The 22,242-nt window shown below is 43.4% G+C and overlaps 1 protein-coding gene across 1 annotated transcript in view; it reads left to right on the top strand.

The window, feature by feature from the left end:
* The first annotated feature begins 2,233 nt into the window (after positions 1 to 2,233).
* LOC120734749 (CXADR-like membrane protein) overlaps positions 2,234 to 22,242 on the top strand; it is a 109,536-nt gene continuing 89,527 nt past the window's right edge. Inside the window, exon 1 of the mRNA XM_040033711.1 lies at positions 2,234 to 2,866. Within this exon, the coding sequence (XP_039889645.1) occupies positions 2,833 to 2,866 (34 nt within the window). The 5' untranslated portion in view covers positions 2,234 to 2,832. The remainder of the gene's footprint in view (positions 2,867 to 22,242) is intronic.

Raw genomic sequence — 22,242 nt, 5'->3', positions numbered from 1 at the left:
GCCTTTAAAACACAAAAGGAACTGATTTGAATGATGATACCCAAAATCATTGAAATACTTTTCCTTTGTTTATGTTGACAGTATCAGACAGAAAGTTTTTTGCCACACTCCTTAACCTCACATGGTTTACTGAGACTATCATTCCCTGAGTATTTAAACTGTGTGATCGACCTGTTTAGTTGTGCATAAGTGAAATGCTTTTCCTGTTTCACTAAATGACTGATGTACAATGCCAAGTCATTAGAGACTACACCTTCAAATAAATCATGACCCAAACATGGGGGAAGCCCAGTGCAGACATGAAAATATTTCAGAGAATTGAAAGGTGAGTCAAACTTTACCCCCTGTACCATGTCTTGGTCAGTGGTGGATAGCTGTTGTACACTCTCCTTGTGATCAGTGATGGTTCTTTTTGGACCAAGCTTTAGTGGTGTCTTTTCAAAGTCTCTCCTTTCAATCAAGCAGTATCTACAAAAATGCGTACTACAACTGAAGTTTTCAGTGAAACCACCTAAGCAGTGTGAACCAAGATTATCTCCACAAATGGAAATCAAGGCCGCTTTGAGGGTATTTCCATCATCTGTCTCAATCCCTGTATCTTCTAGATCTTTAAGGTCTGTGATAATACTTGAGAAAACTTTCTCCTGACCAAATGTCTTGAAGTCCCTTTCTCTGCACAGCATCACCAACTGCATGGGATCAACTGAAGAGCGATTGTGTGGCTGGACCTCACCTAGACTCATGTAAACCCCCAAAACTTTATGTTTTTTCTTCCCTGACCCAAGAGGATTCACAACCTCAAATCCATCCTGGTAAAGGATGATGGACAATGAAGAAGGATTGTCTTTTAACAGAGCATTTTCTTTTACATTTCTTCCATCTGCCACATCCTCTACAACCATGTTGGAAGAGGTATGATTTTTGGATTGGTGATATTGCTCTTTAACACTTGTCTCTTTGATGGAAATGTACTGGCAAAAGCATTCCTTTCCAGCAGCATCACTTCCCAGATAAATCTGGGTGGGTTCAACATAGTCAAAATACTGCTTGTAAAATGTTCTCCTTGTTTTGTCAGATCTGAGTATTCCTTTGTTGTATATTGTGAAGACATCCTCTTTAGAGAGATTTTGAATAATCATTTCTATCTCAGTTTGTGGTATGTCTAGCTCAGAAAGCTTGCCCTTCAACTTGTCAAAAACATCTGACATAGAAGTGCTATGGACATGCTGAAATCCATCAAGAATACACTGTATTGTGCTCGCTGGCAACAGCATCTTGGCTTGCATTTTCAGGTAGAAAAGAGCCAAATTATGTAAAAATGTCTCTTGTTGAGAGAGAGCAGAGAGAAAGCAATCTACAGTGTTTGCATGGCATTAAAGATAAAGATGTAGCAGAGGCAGCAGCGTACTAGATGGTGATGGAGGAAGTGAGGAGGAGTAAAACTGCACCATCACTGACTTGGGTTCAGATCTTGTACTTTTCTCGTGGTCTCCCCTCATACATAGAAAGGTCTATTTTTGTAATTTTGCCTCTGTACATCTTCACATTAAATCAAAAAGTCAAGGTGAGATTAAAGTACACACGTTGTTTTTATTTTGTTCAGCGCTTTTGCAATCACAATTATGATCCGAATGTGATGTCGTACTAAACACTTTTTCCAAGATGAGCTCTATAAATTCTCTCTAGGCTCCTCTTGTTTGTGTGTTTGTTTTATCTGTTTATTTATTCATTTCTATCAGTATTATTTCTCTTATTTCAGCATATGTGTAATATAACAATGTCTAGCCAAAGGCACACAGAGAAAGATCCAGGAGAAGGGGGGCCATCAGTACTGAAGACCTGAGCCCAAATACGACTGTTGCTTCACCCTCTGCATCCTCTCTAGCTCCTCGCTCAGCTCTTGGTATTTCTCCAGATTCTTGTGTTTCTTCTCCCTTCTTCTCACTTGTAATCGCAACATCTATTACCAAGGCCATCTTCCTCTGCTTGTCCACTACTTACTATGTCCAATTGGTAAGTTACCACCAGTTTCTCTGTCTGTATCAGGAAGTTCCACAGACTCGGTCATTCTCCACCACCCTTGGGGGTGTCTCCCATTTTGACCTCGGGACTTCCAGGCCATACTCTGCACAGATGTTTCTGTACACTATGCCGGCCACTTGGTTATGGCGTTCCATGTATGCCCTGCCTGCTAGCATCTTGCACCCTGGAGAGAGTTTTGAAAATGATTTTATACTTGTAGTCTGTAATATCTATTAGACCTTATATAGATGTAATATCACATTCTTGTATAATAATTGTATAAAATGCAGGTCACAGCAGCACACAGAAGGTCCAGTTTATTTATAGCACATTTCCAAACAGTCCATGATGCAGAAAGGGCTTAACGATGTAAAATGATAATAAAATAAATAAAATCCACAACAATGAGGCAGTAAAATGTAGAAAAACACACAAGTAACTAAAATAAGTGAATAAAAAAAATCTAAAACAACAACTAAGGCTGTTAAAACCAAAATGTTTAGGTCAACGTGCGTTAGCAGCCAGACCATAAAAATGTGATTTTAGTGACGATTTCAAATGTTTGTGCAGATCTGGGCATCTGCACTCGTCCGCAGCTCTGCTTGTGATTAGCTGCAGGAGTAGCAGCAGGACGCACAGACGGGAAGACATCAAGGAAGCAGCACGCTGACGAGCAGACAGGTCAGCAGACGCGGGGCTTTGCGCTCGGATGAAGGGCGATGCTGACTGTGGCGTGCAGTTGAGGTGCGGCTCCGGGTCTCGCTGTGGTCGCGGTAGAGTCCTCCCCTGCTCGGATTTGTCCTTGGAGGGATGTCGGCTTCTCATCAGATCAGTCTGTTCGTGGGTAAGCTTTGCTTTAAATGTCATACAGTGCAGTGTGTGTGTGTGTGTGTGTGTGTGTGTGTGTACTGCGGGTTCTTGCTGCACTCCCACACAGCTTTGAAAAAGTTTTTGCGGTACTGTTTGAAAAGAAGCTTTGAAAAGCACCTCTGTGGATTAATGTGCACATACAAGATAAGGGCATAAATACCTCAGTACAGTAGACACCGCACAGACTGCTTGTCAAATGACAAAAGAAGATTGTTTTATGAAGGACAGAATTATTCCCGTTTATATTATTAGAGAAATATAATAAAAGACTGCACCTGAGCTGTGGTTTCACCTGCAGACAGAGTAAGACCAGTGTTCTTCCACAGGATATATGTGTGTGTGTGTCAGTGCTCATGTTGATAAAAACATTGGACAGCAGTGTTGTTGATGGAGTTTTTACCGTCACAGTACTCACTGCCCACATTCAGCTGACTGCCATTTTGTGCCAAGAGGAATTTGTCACACATTTCCAGATGGACAGTCCTTTGAACATCACGAGCATCGTTACTCTCCGTGCTCTGAACCTTTCTCACTTTATGTCCTTGTTTCTCTGCCTGTTCTGTGTTAGGCAAGCAAAGAAGACAAAACGATGGATTGAAGTTTGGAATTAGGTGTTGATTCCATCCTGATTTACCTTCATAGTGTGTAGGGTGTGTGTAGCTATTTATGTGCAAATTTCACATTATGACAGAAATGCCTAAGACTTACCAAGCATGTTAGCATTTATTGAGAAATATGAAGGTGGAGTAAACAGAGCTGCTGCAGCTTCTGCTGACCATTACTGTTTTAGAAAACAAGTCCCACACGAGAGAGAAACAGCACCACCATTGGTATGCTTGTCTGTGGGTGATGAGACACTTCATTACTTGCATTATGGGAAAATGTTAGACGAGCCACAGCAAGCACAGCTTGTTGTACTTCATCAGCTTGTCGTGCAGCTAAGTAAATGTGATGGAGCCACCATGACACATCAGTTTGTTTGTGCACTGACACCATATCTGATTGTGTGGGTCGTGTAGTAGTATTCAATTTAGGATTCAGTACAGTTGAAGTATGAAGATTGCTAAAAGCTGTCTATAAACCAATAAGAATTCATCTCTTTCAGTTTGAGTGGGTTAGGGTTTTAGTGTACTTTCTCTTTGAGCTTTAGGAAACTCACCTCTTTGCCTCCTGTTGAGTACTGAGAACTATCGACCTCCTTGCTTACATTGAGCTGATTTGCACAAACAGTGAGTTCGGCCTTATTCCTCTGCTTGTGTCTGGATAAAGAGATCAGCAGTGGCAGGCCAAAGGCTCTGTTAAGAGTGGAGATGATAGACGTTAGGGTGTGATGTGTTGCAGCATTCTGTCCTCAAATCTGTGGCAGCTGCCCTCCCTCGTCTCCTTTTCTTCTTGTTGAGTGTCTCAGCAGTGTGTGTCATCGGTGACTTTGACAGCCAAAAGACTCAAATAGGCCAATAGCTTTGGATTTGTTGTTCTTTGGGATGTGGGAGCAGTGCACTCCCTCCGCCCGCAACGATGCACATGCCATCTCTTCTTTCCATCACTCCAGATTCACCTTAGGACTTCAGTGTGCATCTCGCTCAGACACTCGTCATGTTTGATAATCAGAGTAGAATCTTTGTACGTTTAATGTTAGAGTGCCCAGTACAGAAGGCCTGTTTCACTCAGACTAAGGAGGTCAGGTGGCAGGAAGTGGCAGTTTTGTCTTGTTCATCCAGAACTGTGAGAAATGTGAGTAAAATGTATACCTTAAATACATCAATGTAAACTTTGTTTAGACTTGGCTCTAATCATCGCTCCATTCTTGATGCAACCATGAGTTTATGTGCCAGTACAGATCCAGTCGGTGGTGGACACACGGTCCTGCCTGGTGGAACTGATACGGGGCTGCATGCGTGTATGTAAACACTGAGTTTTAATTGGCTGTGTATAGCAGCAGGGATTGGTCCCCCTTCTGAGCGCCTCCTCAGCCAATTGACAGAAATCACTTTGACACTGTCGTCTCACTTCCCTTCACCCCGTCTCCTCGTCCATCTCTTCTTGCTCTCCCTGCCAACACTATGTCATTGCCTCAGACAGCACCTGCACACTTTGAACAACCTGTGCCGTTCATATCAACCTGTTCAGCGGTAGTGCAGCCACATAGCCTTAGGAACAAAGAATAGATGTGTCTGCAATAAAAGTTTGCACCACATGATAGTTTTTAATGAACTGATTTCTCACATTTATGAGTTTCCATCAGATTTCAGAGCACTGAATGAAAATGACAGTCACAGGTTTGTTTTCTTTTTTCTCACTTGTGGCCATTTTTCCAGTTCCAGTATTTAAACCTTCCCTGAATGGCTTTCAGAGTAATGATCATTCAGGGAAGGTTTAAAACCATGGAGAAGTCTTTTTATGGCTGTGGGTAGGGATGGGTATCGTTTACGTTTTATCCGATACCGGTGCCAAACTGGTACTTTTGAAACGGTGCCGGTGCTTAAACGGTGCTCAAACCGGTGCTTAAAGAATGGAGAACACAAAATTGGTCCAAAAACCTCTCATGTTCAGCTGTTTTTTTGTAAAAAGATAACAATGTTAGCCTTTTCTGCAGCTATGGGGCATATATGGCATCACTCTTGGCTGGAAGCAGTGCTTAAACAATGGAAAAAACACAAACTTTGTCCAAAAACCTCTCATGTTTAGCTGTTTTCCACTTTTTCTTTGGTCATTTTAGCCTTTTTGTCCAGGGTGAAGGGAGTATCTGCCATCAAACAAGAAGTCAGCTGCATGTAGCTACAACGGTGTTTGCTAGTTCACCTTACATGCATTAATGTAATAACGTGGTTAGCCTACTCAACGTAAATTACACACAAAAAACATTAAGCTACTCACGCAGAGAAGAACAGCTGCTGCTGCATCATCATCCTCATCATTCCTGCTTCACTGGCAGGGCTAGGGGCCAGGACTCTCCTCTTCGGGTTTTTGGGGGATGTTGCTAACTTCGGGTCCGATAACAGGCACCACTCCCGCAGTAGAGGTGCTCGGTGTGAGGTCTCGCAGCAAGCTATCAAATACGGCGCATTTTTCGGCTTTAAAAAAACGCTATGTGTCGCCAGGTGTTTCATCGGATTCGAGGTGTTGCCTCCTTTGACAGTATCACAGTATCAGCTTAAAGCACTTGTTGCAGGCTGCTGAGTTTGCATATTTTGCTGTGAAGTACAGCCAGACTTTGACTGCTTCGCCTTGGGCATTTTTAATCTGTAGCTCTGCTCTAAAAGAACGTACGTACCTGGACCCGCCTACTATCCTCAGAAACGTAGAATGATTGGCTAGAATTCAAAGTGTATCACAGCTCAGAAAAAAAAGCACCGAAATAAAGCACCGAAATATGCGCTGCTTTTCGGTCTGGTTACTACCGTTTATGTCAGAACCGGTGCCATCATGGCACCGGATACCGGTACCCATCCCTAGCTATGGGTTTGATTTCCATCATTACAGATGGTTATACATTACACATGTATAACCATGTTATTGCCCTGAGGACTGAGGTTACAATTCACTTCCAAAGTAATATTCCAATATTATTTCTCCACAGCCACATCGGAGTGGCTGTAGGTCAGGAGGGTTTGGAAGGTTGTTCGATCCCTGACTGATCCCCAGTCTGCATGCCAAATAACCTCAGGCAAGATATTAAGCCTAAGTTGCTGTGCGATGCATCCATCAGAGTATGAATGTGTATGAATGTTAGTTAGTGAGCATTTAAAAAAATCATAGAAGAAACAGCTTGTATGAATGGGTGAATGTGGCATGTTGTATAGAGTGCTTTGAGTACTCTGGGAGAGTAGAAAAGCATCCATTTACCATTTACACCCACAGATTTAAACACTGTTCGGTCTGTGTGGACGTATTTTACAATTTCCAATAGAATACAAAGCAAAACCCTTTAGTGCGACCCAGACAGGTCACCAGTCTGCCACAGGGCTACACAGAGAGACCGACAACCATTTGAATTTAGAATCACCAGTTAACCTAACCCCACAAACCCCACAGTCTTTGGACTGCTCTGTAGCCTGACAGAGCAAACCACCATGCCACCAGTGAATTAAAGTGAAGCTACTGCTCATTTCCAACCCATGCCCCTTGTTGGGCTTTTACATCCATAGCTGAGGGCTCTGCCTCCAATTCTGGAAACTAGGAACAATAAATAAGGCTCCACTTTTAGGGCAAAGTGCTCTTAAGTACAGTAATGAATTATTGGTAAGTGAGGAGAAGATTTTAAAAGCATTTTTTCACATTCAAGGGTGGCCAGTGAATAGAAGCTAATAATAATAATGGATTGGATTTATATAGCGCTTTTCAAGGCACCCAAAGCGCTTTACAATACCACTATTCATTCACTCTCACATTCATATACTTGTGGAGGCAAGCTACAGTTGTAGCCACAGCTGCCCTGGGGCAGACTGACAGAAGCGAGGCTGCCATATCGCGCCATCGGCCCTTCTGGCCAACACCAGTAGGCAAGTAGGGTAAAGTGTCTTGCCCAAGGACACAACGACCAGGACAGAGAGCCCAGGGATCGAACCGGTGACCTTCCGGTTACAGATGCGATTTCCAACCCCCTGAGGCACGGTCGCCTCTAAGCTAATATGTTATTAAGGACTTAGAGCAGTCAGGATGTTTGATATGCATCTTACAGGCCATATGAAAACATATAGAAATGAGCCTGAACTTATTGATACAGTTTTTAAAGGCAGATATAATGATTTTATTTTTGTCTGCATTTATATACAGAGAATTACAAATAGACAGTCTTCTGTATTTCCTTAAGCCATCTCCCCCAACCAGTCGCAGCAGATGGCCGCCCCTCCCTGAGTCTGGTTCTGCTGGAGCTTTTCTTCCCCTTAAGAGAAAGGTTTTTCTGCCCACTGTAATGTATTGCCTACTCATAGTTCATCTGATTGCTGGGGGTTTCTCTGTATTATTGTGGAGAGACTGTTGTTGTGATTTAGTGCTACATAAGTCAAATCAAATCAAATCACTTTTATTGTCACATCACATGTGCAGGTACTCTGGTACAGTACATGCGAGTGAAATTCTTGTGTGCGAGCTTCACAAGCAACAGAGGTGTGTAAAAATACCATAACATAAGAACAAGCAAAATATAAGAATGGGTAAATCTGAGAATTATATGAATAAATATATGTACAATATAAGAGTGTATGCGCATTACTGAATGTGTGTACTAAATATGTATATCTACGTGTGTATGTGTGTGTGTGTGTGTACATATTTTAAAAATGAAATAGACTAAACAATAAAATAAAATATACAGAGGTTGGCAGTTGGGAATGTGCAAAACAAGTGGCATTTATATACAGTGTGGAGTGCATAATGTTGAAGTTCTGGTAAGTGAGGGTGAGGTGACTATGAAGTGTTCAGCAGTCTGATGGCCTGATGGAAAAAGCTGTCTCTCAGTCTGCTGGTTCGGGACCGGATGCTGCAGAACCTCCTTCCCGATGGAAGCAGTCTGAACAGTTTATGGCTGGGGTGACTGGACTCCTTCATGATCCTCCCCACTTTCCTCAGGCACCGCTTCCTGTAGATGTCCTGGAGGGAGGGAAGCTCACCTCCAATTATCCGTTCAGAGCACCGCACTACTCGCTGGAGAGCTTTGCAGTTGTAAGCGGTGCTGTTGCCGTACCAGGTGGTGACGCATCCAGTGAGGATGCTCTCAATGGCACAGCGATAGAAGGTCCTGAGGATGTGGGGGCTCATGCCAAATCTTTTCAGTCTCCTGAGGAAGAAGAGGCGCTGCTGCGCCTCTGCGTAGTGTCGTCCGCAAACTTCACAATGATGTTGGAGTTGCTAGTGGCCGTGCAGTCGTAGGTGTAGTGTGAGTACAGGAGAGGGCTCAGTACACACCCCTGTGGAGCACCAGTGTTCAGTGTGATGGGGGATGAGGTGATGCTGCCCAGTCTGACCACTTGGCATCTGTCAGTCAGGAAGCTAAGGATCCAGCTGCAGAGGGAGCTGCTCGGTCCTAGATCCTGCAGTTTACTGTCCAGCTTCGAGGGAATGATGGTATTGAATGCTGAGCTGTAATCTACAAACAGCATTCTCACATACGTGTCTCTCTTCTCCAGGTACGAGAGGGCAGTATGTAGTGTCAGGGCTATGGCATCATCAGTGGACCTGTTGTGGCGGTATGCGAATTGTAGAGGGTCCAGTGAGTCGGGTAGTGCAGAGCAGATGAGGTCCCTGACCAGCTTCTCGAAGCATTTGCTTACGATGGGGGTCAGGGCTACAAGTCGCCAGTCGTTCAATGAGGAGATGGTGGAGGATTTGGGTACAGGGACGATGGTGGCCAATTTGAAGCAGGCTGGGACTACAGACAGAGAGAGGGAAAGGTTGAAGATGTGTGTGAACACTCCAGCCAGCTGAGCCGTGCATGACTTGAGGACGCGGCCGGGAATCCCATCCGGACCAGTAGCTTTGCGTCCGTTCATCTTCCTGAAGCACTTCCGCACATCCTCCTCAGACACAGTGTGCGTGCTGATGTCATCCGCGGTGCGCACACACTGTCCGGTCTCGTGGTGTTCGCTGTGTCGAATCTAGCGTAGAATAAGTTTAGATCCTCACACAGAGAGGCCGTGGTCTGCGGTGTGCTGGGTTTCCCTCTAAAGTCTGCGATTGTGTTTAGTCCCTGCCACATACTCCGAGGGTTGTCAAACTGTTGCTCCACCCTGTCCCTGTACTCACGTTTGGCTGCTTTGATCGTCTTCCGGAGTTGGTAATGTGCATGTTTGTAGTCCGATGTGTTCGCGGAGGCAAAAGCGGTGCTCCGTGCCGCCAGTGCTGTGCGAACATCTCTGTTAATCCACGGTTTTTGATTTGGGAAGGATTTAACTGTTCTGGATGGGACGACATCTTCCACGCATTTCCTGATAAATCCGCAGACTGAGTCTGTGTACTCATCGATGTCATTAGCAGCCACGTGAAACATTTGCCAGTCCTCGTGATCAAAACAGTCCCGCAGCGCAGACTCCGATTGGTCCGATCAATGGTGCACTGCTCTCAGGGTTGGAGCTTCCTGTTTCAGCTTCTGCCTGTAGGCGGGCAGGAGCAGGATGGAGCGGTGACCTGATTGGCCGAATGGGGCGTGGGTGAGGGCTTTGTACGCATCCCGGAAAGAGGTGTAGCAGTGGTCAAGTAGCCGATCTCCACGAGTGTTGAAATGGATGGTGAAAAACCTGAAGAAAGTTGGTGAGACTTTCTTCAGGTTTCCCTTATTAAAGTCCCCGGTCGTGATAAATACCGCCTCTGGGTGTGCGGTTTCCTCACTGCTGATCGCGCTGTACAGTTCCCTGAGTGCTCGGTCAGTGTCGGCTTGTGGGGGGATGTAAACAGCCGTAATAATCACTGCTGTGAATTCCCTCGGTAGCCAGAATGGCCGGCACTTAATCATCAGGCACTCCAGGTCCGGTGAGCAGAAGGATTTTACCGGGTGCACGTTCGCATAATCCCACCAGCTGTTGTTGATCATGAAACACACCACCGCCTCTGCTTTTCCCAGTAAGATCCTGTGACCTGTCCGCGCGATGCACGGAGAACCCCGGTAGTTGTATTGCGGAGTCCGGTACCTTGTCCGATAGCCAGGTTTCTGTGAGGCAGATCACACAGCAGTCCCGCATCTCTCGCTGGAATGAGATCCGTGCCCGAAGCTCGCACAGCTTGTTCTCCAGAGACTGCACATTAGCCAGTAATAAACTGGGTAACTGTGGTCTGTTAGTGCGCCGTCTCAGTCAAACCAGAACGCCAGATCTTCTTCCTCTGCGTCAGCGTTTGCGGCCTCCAGGGGCCCAGAACAAAGGCGTCTCAGGTGAGATGAATGGGGGGTCTGCAAACGGAGGCTCCGCGTTGCAAAACTTGAACTCCGGAAAGTGATGAGAAAGTCCATCTCTTATGTCCAGTAAGGTTTGTCGGTCGTACACAAAGAGACATGTGCTACTTGTGAAAAAATAAAGGAAAAGTAAAATTAAAATTAAACACAAAAACCAGCTGTTGCTTGGAGGAGCTCGCAACGAGGCTGCAATGCTCGGCGCCATCTAAAATTGAATTGAATTAATTGATTTGAGCTCAGTTATATCTGATATTGTCAACAAATGTAACGATGTATCTTCTACAAACCAGCAGATACCCAGTGTGTGGTGTTTTGTAAAGATGCATATTAGTTAAGTCAAGTGGCTTCACTGTCATTCCAACCATGTGCAGTGGTGATCATAATTAATCATGCTTTATATTGGACGTGACAAAGAGTTAGTGTATTAGAAAAAGGGAAACAACTATTAGTGTAACGTAGACTTGAAGTCAAGACCGCCTAAACCAAGACCAAGACAAGACCACGACAGACCGAGTCAAGACCAAGACAAAGTCGAGATGAGATCAAGACCGAGAACGAGACAATAAAGCCTTTAAACTGCAGCCAGATGCTGCTTTGTTTACGGGTGTCAGGCATATTCATGTGTTTTTGCGATGCACTTGCACAGCCCTCCTCACCGCTGTCTACTGTCTCACTCACTCACTGAGAGGACAGACGCACGCTCCACTTGACTGTCGTGTCTCTCACGCTCTCTGTTTTTCACATAATGATATTATCCTATATCCTCGCATGTGATTGGCCACAATATGGAGGGATTGGAGCATAGCTGAGCCACTGTGTGAGAGCTGAGCAGCGAAAGGAAATTAAGTGAGGAGTGGCTCTCGCTCAATGGGAGTCGACTCTTCTGATTCACTACAAAGTACTCTCTAAGCACGGCTCATAGAGCTGATGCTTTTGCACATGACACATTATCGAATGTTACGTTGTGTGTCACTCCAAATCTCCCAACCACTATGTCGATCTGAGACAGCAACACCGAGACAGCGAGACCAAGACAAGACCAAGACCAAAGTCCGTCGAGACCAAGACCACGTAAAAGTGGTCTGGAGACCGGTCTGGAGACCAAGACCAACTCTAGTGTAACGGGTCAGTGCAATATCAGGACAGTCAGAGCATGTGTAATACTGGGGTTTGTGCAATATAATTGATGTGTTTCCGTTATTGTTCTCTATTGTCCTCTGTTGTCCATTCTTCTTGTCATTGTTTGTTCTAATATGATGTGATTACTGTTTTTGTTCTTGTCACATGATCTGTAAATAGTGTCTCTGTATGTTTTTACTAACTTGTGTGTAAGACCAACCTGCCAGAGGGTCTGCAGATGGAAATTAGCCCAAGGCTATAATCTGGCATATTTGTTAAAATGTTCATTAATAACATTAAATTATTTATTAAAGGAAACAATGTTCTTCCAAGATCATGGTGCTACATATAACAGACAATCAACATGGGACTACATAAAGTGCAAGTGTGCAAAAAACAAAAATCAAATCAAATCAATTTTATTTATATAGCACTTTTAAAAACAATATCTGTTGACCAAAGAACTGTACGATAAAATAATCAGATAAAATTTAAAAGGAAAGTAAAATATAAGATAAGAAAATAATAAGAATAAAATAATGACAGACTCATACAGAATTAAGACAAAGAGTAAAAATGTGTCTTTAAACGAGTTTTAAAAGTATCCAGTGTTGGCGAGGTCCTGATATGTAAAGGCAGTTTATTCCACAGTTTCGGAGCAGTCGCAGCAAAAGCCCGATCTCCTCTGTGTTTTAATCTGGACCTAGGGACAATTAGAAGCATTTGGTCCGCAGACCTCAAAGGTCTTGCTGGAGTATAGGGCTTTGGAGTTGTCACGCCGCAATGCATTATGGGAGCGCACCACCATTTTAGCAGGCCACGAATCAAAACAAACACACTGTGTTGGAAGGAAGATTGCTACGAACCACACTTAAAAGCAGCTCAAAAGAAAAAGGACGTTATAGAGACAGATTGCGTCCAGATGCAAAGAGACGGTACTTACAAAAAATAGTGTGCATTGGAAATGTAGACCCGTATGAAATACGGCCGTGGAGTAGAAACACTGAAGACCAACCGCTATTGACTTAGCCTGATATATTTTCGTACCTTGTCTGTGGAGTCAGTGCATACACAGCGAACCAATTTTGCAATTATAAATGTCTGGAGGCGCACATCCAATTCACCAATGATTGGGTACAAGATTTGGCTTTTTTTAAGCCTCCACGTTGTGAATTCGCCGTCATTCAAACAAAGGTAAGTCAGCTTGAGTACTGCGAGTAAAATGCGTTTGATTTCCCCCCAAACATCCAAGTTAGTGAGCCACCTGTACCACTAAGATTAAGTCTTGTTAATGCTTGATCGCTAGCAAACAAAACGTTTATTCTTAAGGACTTCTTCACTGATCGGGGACTGGATCTAATGTTTTTAATGGAAACTTGGCAGAGAGTCAGTGAGTCCAGCTGTTTTACTGAACTTTTACCGCCTGACTGTGAATATCTTAATGTGCCGAGGATGACTGGGCGTGGTAGTGGAGTGGCAGCTGTTTTTAGGAAGAAGCTCTCTTGCAAACAACTCTTAACTCACTCGTATTCTAGTTTTGAACTTCTGACGTTTGAATTGAGGCATCCCCGCCCGACACTCGTTGCAGCTGTATACAGGCCTCCAAAATATCACAAGGATTTTATCCAAGACTTTTCAAACTTTTTAGCTGGAACTGTGCCAAACTACGATCGAATCTTAATCGTTGGAGATTTTAATATTCATGTGTGTTGTCCCTCCAATTCATTGGCCAGAGACTTTTTAAGTTTGATAGACTCCTTCAGTCTTGCTCAACTTGTGTCTGGGCCAACCCAGAAACAGGGTCATACATTGGATCTTGTGCTGTCTTTAGGGTTACCGGTCCTAAACATGGAAATATGTGATGCTGTTTTTTCTGATCACTGTCCTGTTGTGTTTGATATACTTTCATCTCCCCGCCATTTTACACCTCTTATTTCAACACGTCGTTGTCGTGTCTTTAACCAATCTACAACAGAACAATTTTCTATTGCTTTTAAAAAAGTTTTAAGATCTCCCCTTGGCTTTGGTACGAAGGAAATGACAGTTAATTTTTATGATATATGTAAAACTATCCTTGATGAGTTCGCTCCTTTTAAAACTATAAGCTCGAAACCACGACCAGACCCATGGATAAATAAGGCCACTCGTTCAGCCAGACGAGAGTGCAGGAAGGCTGAACGTAAGTGGAAAAAAGATGGGCTGCAGGTGTCCTATCAGGTATCAGGACATTGTAAAAGCTGAAAAGTCAAGGTTTCTTTCTAATGTTATTGAGAATAGCTCCAATAATTCTCGGGTTCTTTTTTCAATTATTGACTCTGCCCTGAATATTTCCCCAGCTTCTTGTATTAATAGTTCCTCAGACACCTGTGAAAGGTTCTTGCAGTTTTTTATCAATAAGATAAAACAGCTTCGATCTATGATCGCCCTGCCTTCACATGACGTTTCTAAAATATTCACCTGCTTTGCTGATTTTGATCAGTTTGAGCTTGTGTGTCTTGATGAGGTGGAGGAAGTATGTAATGGCACAAAGACATCATCGTGTCCAAATGACATTATTCCAACACATTCTAAAAAAGATTTTTAAGGTTGTCAGTTCTGACATTTTAGCTATTTTTAATAGCGGCCTTAGCCCAGGTGTTGTACAGCCTGTTTTAAACATGCTGTTGTACCGCCTGTACTTAAAAAAACCTAATCTCAACTGCTCTGTCCTCACTAACTTCAGGCCTATTTCAAAGCTCCCCTTCCTGTCGAAAATTTTGGAAAAGATTGTATTTGTACAGCTGCAATCTTTTGTAAACAGACACAATGTTCTTGAGAGGTTTCAGTCTGGTTTTAAAACTCTTCATAGCACAGAAACTGCACTTTTAAAAGTTCTTAATGATCTTTTATTAGCCACTGACTCAGGTGACTCAGCTGTGCTTCTGCTTTGAGATCTGACCGCTGCCTTCAATACTGTTGACCACAGCATCTTAATCTCGCGGTTGGAGCATTGTGGCGTAAAGGGCACCCCATTAGAGTGGTTCAGGTCATACCTGTCTGACAGGACCTTCTCTGTGAGCTTTGGCGATTTTATCTCTTCCTCAGCTCCCCTTACTTGTGGTGTTCCCCAGGGATCTATACTGGGGCCAATATTGTTCTCCATTTATATGCTGCCTCTAGGTCTAATTTTTAGAAAATGTAACATTTGTTTTCATTCATATGCCGATGATACTCAGATCTATCTTCAACTGAAGGGAAACAGTCCTGCCTCACTAGATCCTTTACTTCAGTGTCTCGGTGAAGTTAAATCTTTGATGGCCTCTAACTTCCTTAACTTCAATGTGAACAAAACTGAAGTGCTAATTTTTGGACCAAGCGGCAATCCCAGCACCTCTAATGTTAACCTGCACAGTCTTGAGCCTTTTGTCAAATCAAATCCCAAAAATTTGGGGGTTATATTTGACAGCAATTTCACCTTTGAAAAACAAATTAGCTCAGTCGTACAGTGGTCTTTCTTCAAACTGAGGCTTTTATCTAAGGTGAGATCATTTTTATCTTTTAAAAACTTTGAACGGGCGATTCATGCTTTCATTACATCCCAGCTGGACTATTGTAACTCCTTATATGCTGGAGTTAGCCAGACCTGCCTGGCAAGGCTGCAGTTAGTCCAGAATGCTGCAGCTCGTCTTCTGACACGTACTAAAAGATGTGAACACATTTCCCCGGTGCTCGCCTCCCTTCATTGGCTCCCTGTCCACTTCAGAATTAATTTTAAAATTTTATTGTTGACTTACAAAGCCCTGAATGGACAGGCTCCTGGGTATTTGTCTGACGTCTTGCAGACTTATACCCCCCTTAGATCTCTTAGATCAAGTGATCTTTTGCTTGTAGCTGCACCAAGGTCGAGGCTGGTTCACAGAGGCGATCGAGCATTTGCAGTCGTAGTGCCTAAGCTGTGGAATAATTTACCCCTACACATCAGACAGGCTCATACTGTCAATCTTTTTAAATCTTATCTTAAAACGCATTTTTATTTACTGGCTTTTAATACAGCATGAGAGTTATTTGTTAATTCATATTTGGTGTTTGCTATCAATACTCTAAGTTATTTTATTAGGTATGTTGTATTCTACAGCACAGCACTTTGGTCAACGCTCCTGTTGTAATTAAATGTGCTATATAAATAATTAAACTAAACTAAACTAAACTTTCTCCATCTCTAAAGTGATTACATCATTTTTTGTTGGCAGATTTAGAATGTAACATGCAGCGTTCTATAGATGGATACATAAAAAGATAAAAAATTACATGTATGTAGGGATGGGTATCGTTTAGGTTTTATCCGATACTGGTGCCAAATCGGTACTTTAGAAACGGTGCCGGTACTCAAACGGTGCTCAAACCGGTGCTTAAAGAATGGAGAACACAAAATTGGTCCAAAAACCTCTCACGTTCAGCTGGTTTTTTTGTAAAAAGATAACAATGTTAGCCTTTTCTGCAGCTATGGGGCATATATGGTATCACTCTTGGCTGGAAGCAGTGCTTAAACAATGGAAAAAACACAAACTTTGTCCAAAAACCGCTCATGTTTAGCTGTTTCCCTCTTTTTCTTTGGTCATTTTAGCCTTTTTGGCCAGGGTGAAGGGAGTATCTGCCATCAAACAAGAAGACAGCCGCATGTAGCTATGATGATGTTTGCTAGTTCACCTTACATGCATTAATGTAATAACGTGGTTAGCCTACTCAACATAAATTACACACGAACAACATTAAGCTACTTACGCAGAGAAGAACGGCTGCTGCTGCATCATCATCCTCATCATTCCTGCTTCACTGGCAGGGCTAGGGGCCAGGACTCTCCTCTTCGGGTTTTTGGGGGATGTTGCTAAATCCGGGTCCGATAACAGGCACCACACCCACAGTAGATGTGCACGGTGTGAGGTCCCACAGCAAGCCATCAAATACGGCGCATTTCTCGGCTTTTAAAAAAAAAATGCTGGCGTGTCGCCAGGTGTTTCATCAGATTCGAGGTGTTACCTCCTTTGACAGTATCACAGTATCAGCTTAAAGCACTTGTTGCAGGCTGCTGAGTTTGTATATTTTGCTGTGAAGTACAGCCAGACTTTTGACCGCTTTGCCTTGGGCATTTTTAATCTGTAGCTCTGCTCTAAAAGAACGTACGTACCTGGACCCGCCTACTATCCTCGGAAACGTAAAATGATTGGCTAGAAGTGTATCATAGCTCAGGAAAAAAAAGCACCGAAATAAAGCACCGAAATATGCGCTGCTTTTTGGTCTGGTTACTACCGTTTATGTCAGAACCGGTGCCATGATGGCACCGGACACCGGTACCCATCCCTACATGTATATGCTAACTTTCTAAACACTTTATTTGTTACATTTGTGATAAATGGATTTGAAAGTAGATAAAACACGTTTGTGTCAGCCTTGGCTCATTAAAGTTCTTGTCTTTAAATGAACTTTGTCTGTGTGTGTTTCAGGTACTGCACTCTCAAAGACTGAATAAACCAGCATTGCAGCCATGGGTCAATGTGAGCATCACAGGGAAGGTTGAAGCCGCCCACTGCACCTGTAAGGCCGGAGTCGTGGAGACCTGCAGCCATGTCGCTGCTCTTCTGTTTAAAGTAGAAGCAACAGTGTTGATCTGTGGCACAAGGACTGTTACAGATGAACCTGCATACTGGGTTTTGCTGGGTAATATGACCAAGATACAATCAGTGGTTGGCCATAAGATAGACTTCTCCTCTTCAGCTGCCCCCAAAAAAGGCTCTCAATCAAAACATAAACAGACCATCCGTAGTGACAGGTAAAAGAAGCCGTCCTCAAAACAGAAAAATTCCACCTGCTACTGTGGAGGAGTTGGATCAACTGATGGGAAAATATTTCTCTAAGCATAGTTCTGTTCTGAATAACCCATAATGTTTTATTTAGGGCATAGGTGTCAAACTCTGGCCCGCGGGCCAAATTTGGCCCGCAGCCTAATTACATTTGGCCCGCGAAGCCATACCACATTACTATTAGAGCTGGCCTACTGGTATTACATATACACACACACACATATATATATACATACATATATATATATAGTCTAGTATTTAAGCTTTGCTTGTTCCATATTCAGTTTTTCAGCAAAACTTGTTTGACTCCATAAGAAGAGATTCATTCTTATATCTGGAGGAAGATTTTTTTTTTTTCAATAAATATTAATGTTAGCCCGCGACTTTGTTCCAGTTTTGAATTTTGGCCCACTGTGTATTTGAGTTTGACACCCCTGATTTAGGGGGTCTACATTTGTGCCTGAAGTGCATTGCCATGTAAATAATTTGCATTTACTGAATATGTACTTACTACATATAAGTAACACTGTTGAAAAGTTGAATAAAGAAACAAATAAATGTTTGCCTTTTTTTTTTAAATTAAAACCACTTTGTAGAACATCACATCAGTAACAATGTAGAATCAATGTCATTAATAGTTTACAAATGACAAAATGTTCACATAAAATCATGACAGCATTTAAATAATATCACCCACTACTAGCGTTCTGTAATTTACTGTCTCTTTTGAAAACTTAACACTACATATACAGCACAAGACTTTTAAGAGTATTTAACAAGAGCATGTTTCCCTGGTTTTACTACCACACTGGGGCACATGTTCACCCTCACATGGAAGAAGTAATCTGATTGGCATGCTGGTATGTAGCATGTGGTTTGAAGCAGGGATTTCGTAGTGCCCCATGTGTAGCGTTGGAACCCAGTCAGGATTTGTTTTATCCATTTCATAGGCTGGTTTGCTACAATAATGAAAAACAATTAGGAACTCTATAGAACGTATATCTACAAAATCACTCATTAGGATGTTTGTTCTAATTTGCTATGACCTATAAAACTAATAGGCTATAAAGAGTAATATGAACTTATTTAGATCATACTCGTCTCACAGCTGCTATCCAGGCTAGATGCCCTCTTTTGGTAACATCCGATACATAAGCTCCCGCACGTTGCTTCTAAGTGGGTAAAGAATAAAAAGCGAGCCCATTTTCCAGCTTATTCCCTTCCCGGTCATGTGATCTAACAACTTACAACACAGCAAGGGCGAACCTTTGCTGATGCTTTCGCTCCTTTAGCCCTTTGTTTGGCCTGCTAAAATGGTGCCTCGGCAGTCACGTCCCCTCCCATGACATCATGCTCCAAAGCCCTATACCAATTTAAAAGATCAGAAAGATATATAGGAGCTAGTCCATGCAATGTTTTAAAAACAAGTGTCAAGATCTTAAAATCAATTCGAAAACTTATTGGCAGCCAGTGTAGCAAGGCAAGTATAGGGGATATGTGCTCTCGCTTCCACTTGCCAGTCAGAAGCCTTGTTGCAGCATTTTGAACCAGCTGTAGTCAGCCAATAGATGACTGTTAGGTCTGTCTAGCACATAAACCTATTCGCTGTAACGTTCAAGACAATTTAATTACACAACAAAAGCATTGAACACCAAGTAGGCAAAGTTCTTCGTGTTACTCATGCATGAGGGAGAGAACCACGACAAGTGCCGTTCCTTCGCTTGACCCCAGTTGCTCTCGTCCGCTCCCCCATAACATTGTTCTTTTATTGCGCTCACATGAATATACATAGGTTCATTAACATATGACGTCTACATACACACAAAGAGCACCTTGCCTGTGTGTGTGCGTGTGTGTGTGTGGGGGGGGGGGGGGGGGGGGTCAAGATGTGACCCTGTGAAGACTCCCCAAAGCTGGTGCTGACATAGCTACGTTTATCCTACCAAAAAACAATAAGACAAGGTACGACCTCTCCCATGCTCCCAGGATGTAGGTGTGAATGCCAGAACACTCTGGAATGCACACCAAGCCTTTGCAGACTATTAAGGATCAAACCTCTACCAACATGACATTGATTATACAACTCTAAGCATATATGAGTAGATATTTCTAAGCATAAATGACAATCAACCATACAATAACATAACAACGACGAAGTAACATCAGAGTAGAGACTGTTGCAGAAGTCGAGGCGAGGTGAAATAAAGGCATGGTTTGCTTTCTCAAAGTCTCTGAAGCAGAGAAATGGCTTCCCCTTTGCAAGTAGGCGGAAGTGAATGAAGCTGTACACAGTACACAAGACAGTGCAGACACAACAGTGCTATAGAAAAGTGCAAAAGACTGAGTATTGTGCAAAAAGTAACTTGGTGTATGAAGGTGTGTGTGTCAGTCCCTCAGTGTTCATATTAAGAATATGTGTTCCAGCTCAGAACCCTGTGGAATTTAGTTACTAACTTTTAATTCAATTCAATTCAATTTTATTTATATAGCGCCAAATCACAACAACAACAGTCGCCTCAAGGCGCTTTATATTGCACAGTAGATCGTACAATAATATATACAGAGAAAACCCAACAATCATATGAAGCCCTATGAGCAACCACTTTGGTGACAGTAGGAAGGAAAAACTCCCTTTTAACAGGAAGAAACCTCCGGCAGAACCAGGCTCAGGGAGGGGCGGGGCCATCTGCAGCGACCGGTTGGTGTGAGAGAAGGAAGACAGGATAAAGACATGCTGTGGAAGAGAGGCAGAGATTAATAACAGATATGATTCAATGCAGAGAGGTCTGTTAACACATAGTGAGTGAGGAAGGTGACTGGAAAGGAAAAACTCAATGCATCATGGGAATCCCCGGCAGCCTACGTCTATTGCAGCACAACTAAGGGAAGATTCAGGGTCACCTGGTCCAGCCCTAACTATATGCTTTAGCAAAAAGGAGATTGGCCTATAATTAGCTAAGACTGCTGGGTCTAGAGATGCTTTATAAGTAAAGGTTTAACTGCAGCCAGCTTGAAGGCCTGTGGTACATAGCTGATTATTAGAGGTAGGTTGATCATATTTAAGTTTGAAGCATTAATTAATGGCAGGACTTCTTTGAGCAGTTTTGTAGGAATGGGGTCTAAAAGACATGTTGATGGTTTGGAGGAAGTAATTATTGAAGTTAACTCAGAAAGATCAATTGGAGAAAAAGAGTCTAACTTAACATCAATGGTACTAAGAGTAGCTGTAGATAATATTATATCTGTAGGATGATTATTGGTAATTTTTTCTCTAATGATTAAAATTTTATTTGTGAAGAAGTTCATGAAGTCATTACTAGTTAACGTTAAAGGGATGGTTGGCACAACAGAGCTCTGACTGTTTGTCAGCCTGGCTACAGAGCTGAAGAGAAACCTGGGGTTGTTCTTATTTTCTTCAATCAGTGATGAATAGTAAGATGTTCTGGCTTTGCGGAGGGCTTTCTTATAAAGCAACAAACTATTTCTCCAGGCTAAATGATGATCCTCTAAATTTGTAACACGCCATTTCCTCTCCAGCTTACGAGTTATCTACTTTTGGCTACATGTTTGAGAATTATACCACAGAGTCAGGTACTTCTGATTAGAGACTTTAGTTTTCACTGGAGCTACAGTATCCAGAGTCGTACGTAGTGAGGAGGTAAAATTATTAACAAGATGATCGACCTCTGTTGGCGTAGCGTTCAGGTAGCTGCTCTGCTCTGTGTTGGTACAGGGTATTAAAGATGCTAACAGTGGGTGGATTATATTCTTAAACTTAGTTACAGCGCTTTCAGGAGACTATCTCTCCACACCGTTACATATTCCATATGTACGGGGTAACTCTGTAAGACACCCCGCGAGGAGACAGTGCAACCGAACTGCCGAGAGTGAAGGTGCCGGGAGTCAGTGACAACGTAATAGGCACACCACCCTGGTCAGGGCTTCGTAGACGCAAAGGCCGAGCCAGGGGGCGGAGGCAGCAGTCTGCAAACGCCAGACTGGCCTGAACCGGTCATGCAGGACGCTGGACTGCAAGTGACCGCAAGTGACGCAGGGCCACTCAAGGTCAGCCCAGGAACCGTGAGGCAGACCGCCAAGGAACGCAGCACACCAAGCTGTCAAGTAACATCCTGCTGGTTGCATAGGCCTACGACATGCGGGCAATGCCAGGCAGAGAGTCGGCGCTACAGGCTGGAGAACTCTCACTCGCCACAGTGAGGTCCGACTGGCGTGTAAGCCGGCAAAGCGGGCAACATGCCAGGGGAACACAGCCAGCAACCGCAGGTCAAGCTAGGGATGTGACCCGTCCATCCTCTAGACAGTGACATAGTGCCAGGGAGAGAGAGCCTTTTGCAGCAGCTCGCCCACTCAGTGGATGGCCGGGGTAGGACGAGGCTCTGGGCCTGTTCCAGGAGCAGAGCAGCTGACCTGCACCATCCATGAAAGGGGAAGGGCTGGTGGCTCAGGCCACAGAGGACCCAAGTGATGAGCGACCCAAGGTTCGTCACG

The sequence above is a fragment of the Simochromis diagramma genome, unplaced genomic scaffold, assembly GCF_900408965.1.
Source record: "Simochromis diagramma unplaced genomic scaffold, fSimDia1.1 OVJJ01000721.1, whole genome shotgun sequence".
Classification (NCBI taxonomy): Eukaryota; Metazoa; Chordata; class Actinopteri; order Cichliformes; family Cichlidae; genus Simochromis; species Simochromis diagramma.
Note: the sequence above shows the minus strand (reverse complement) of the source record. Positions and strands in the feature narration are given on the sequence as shown.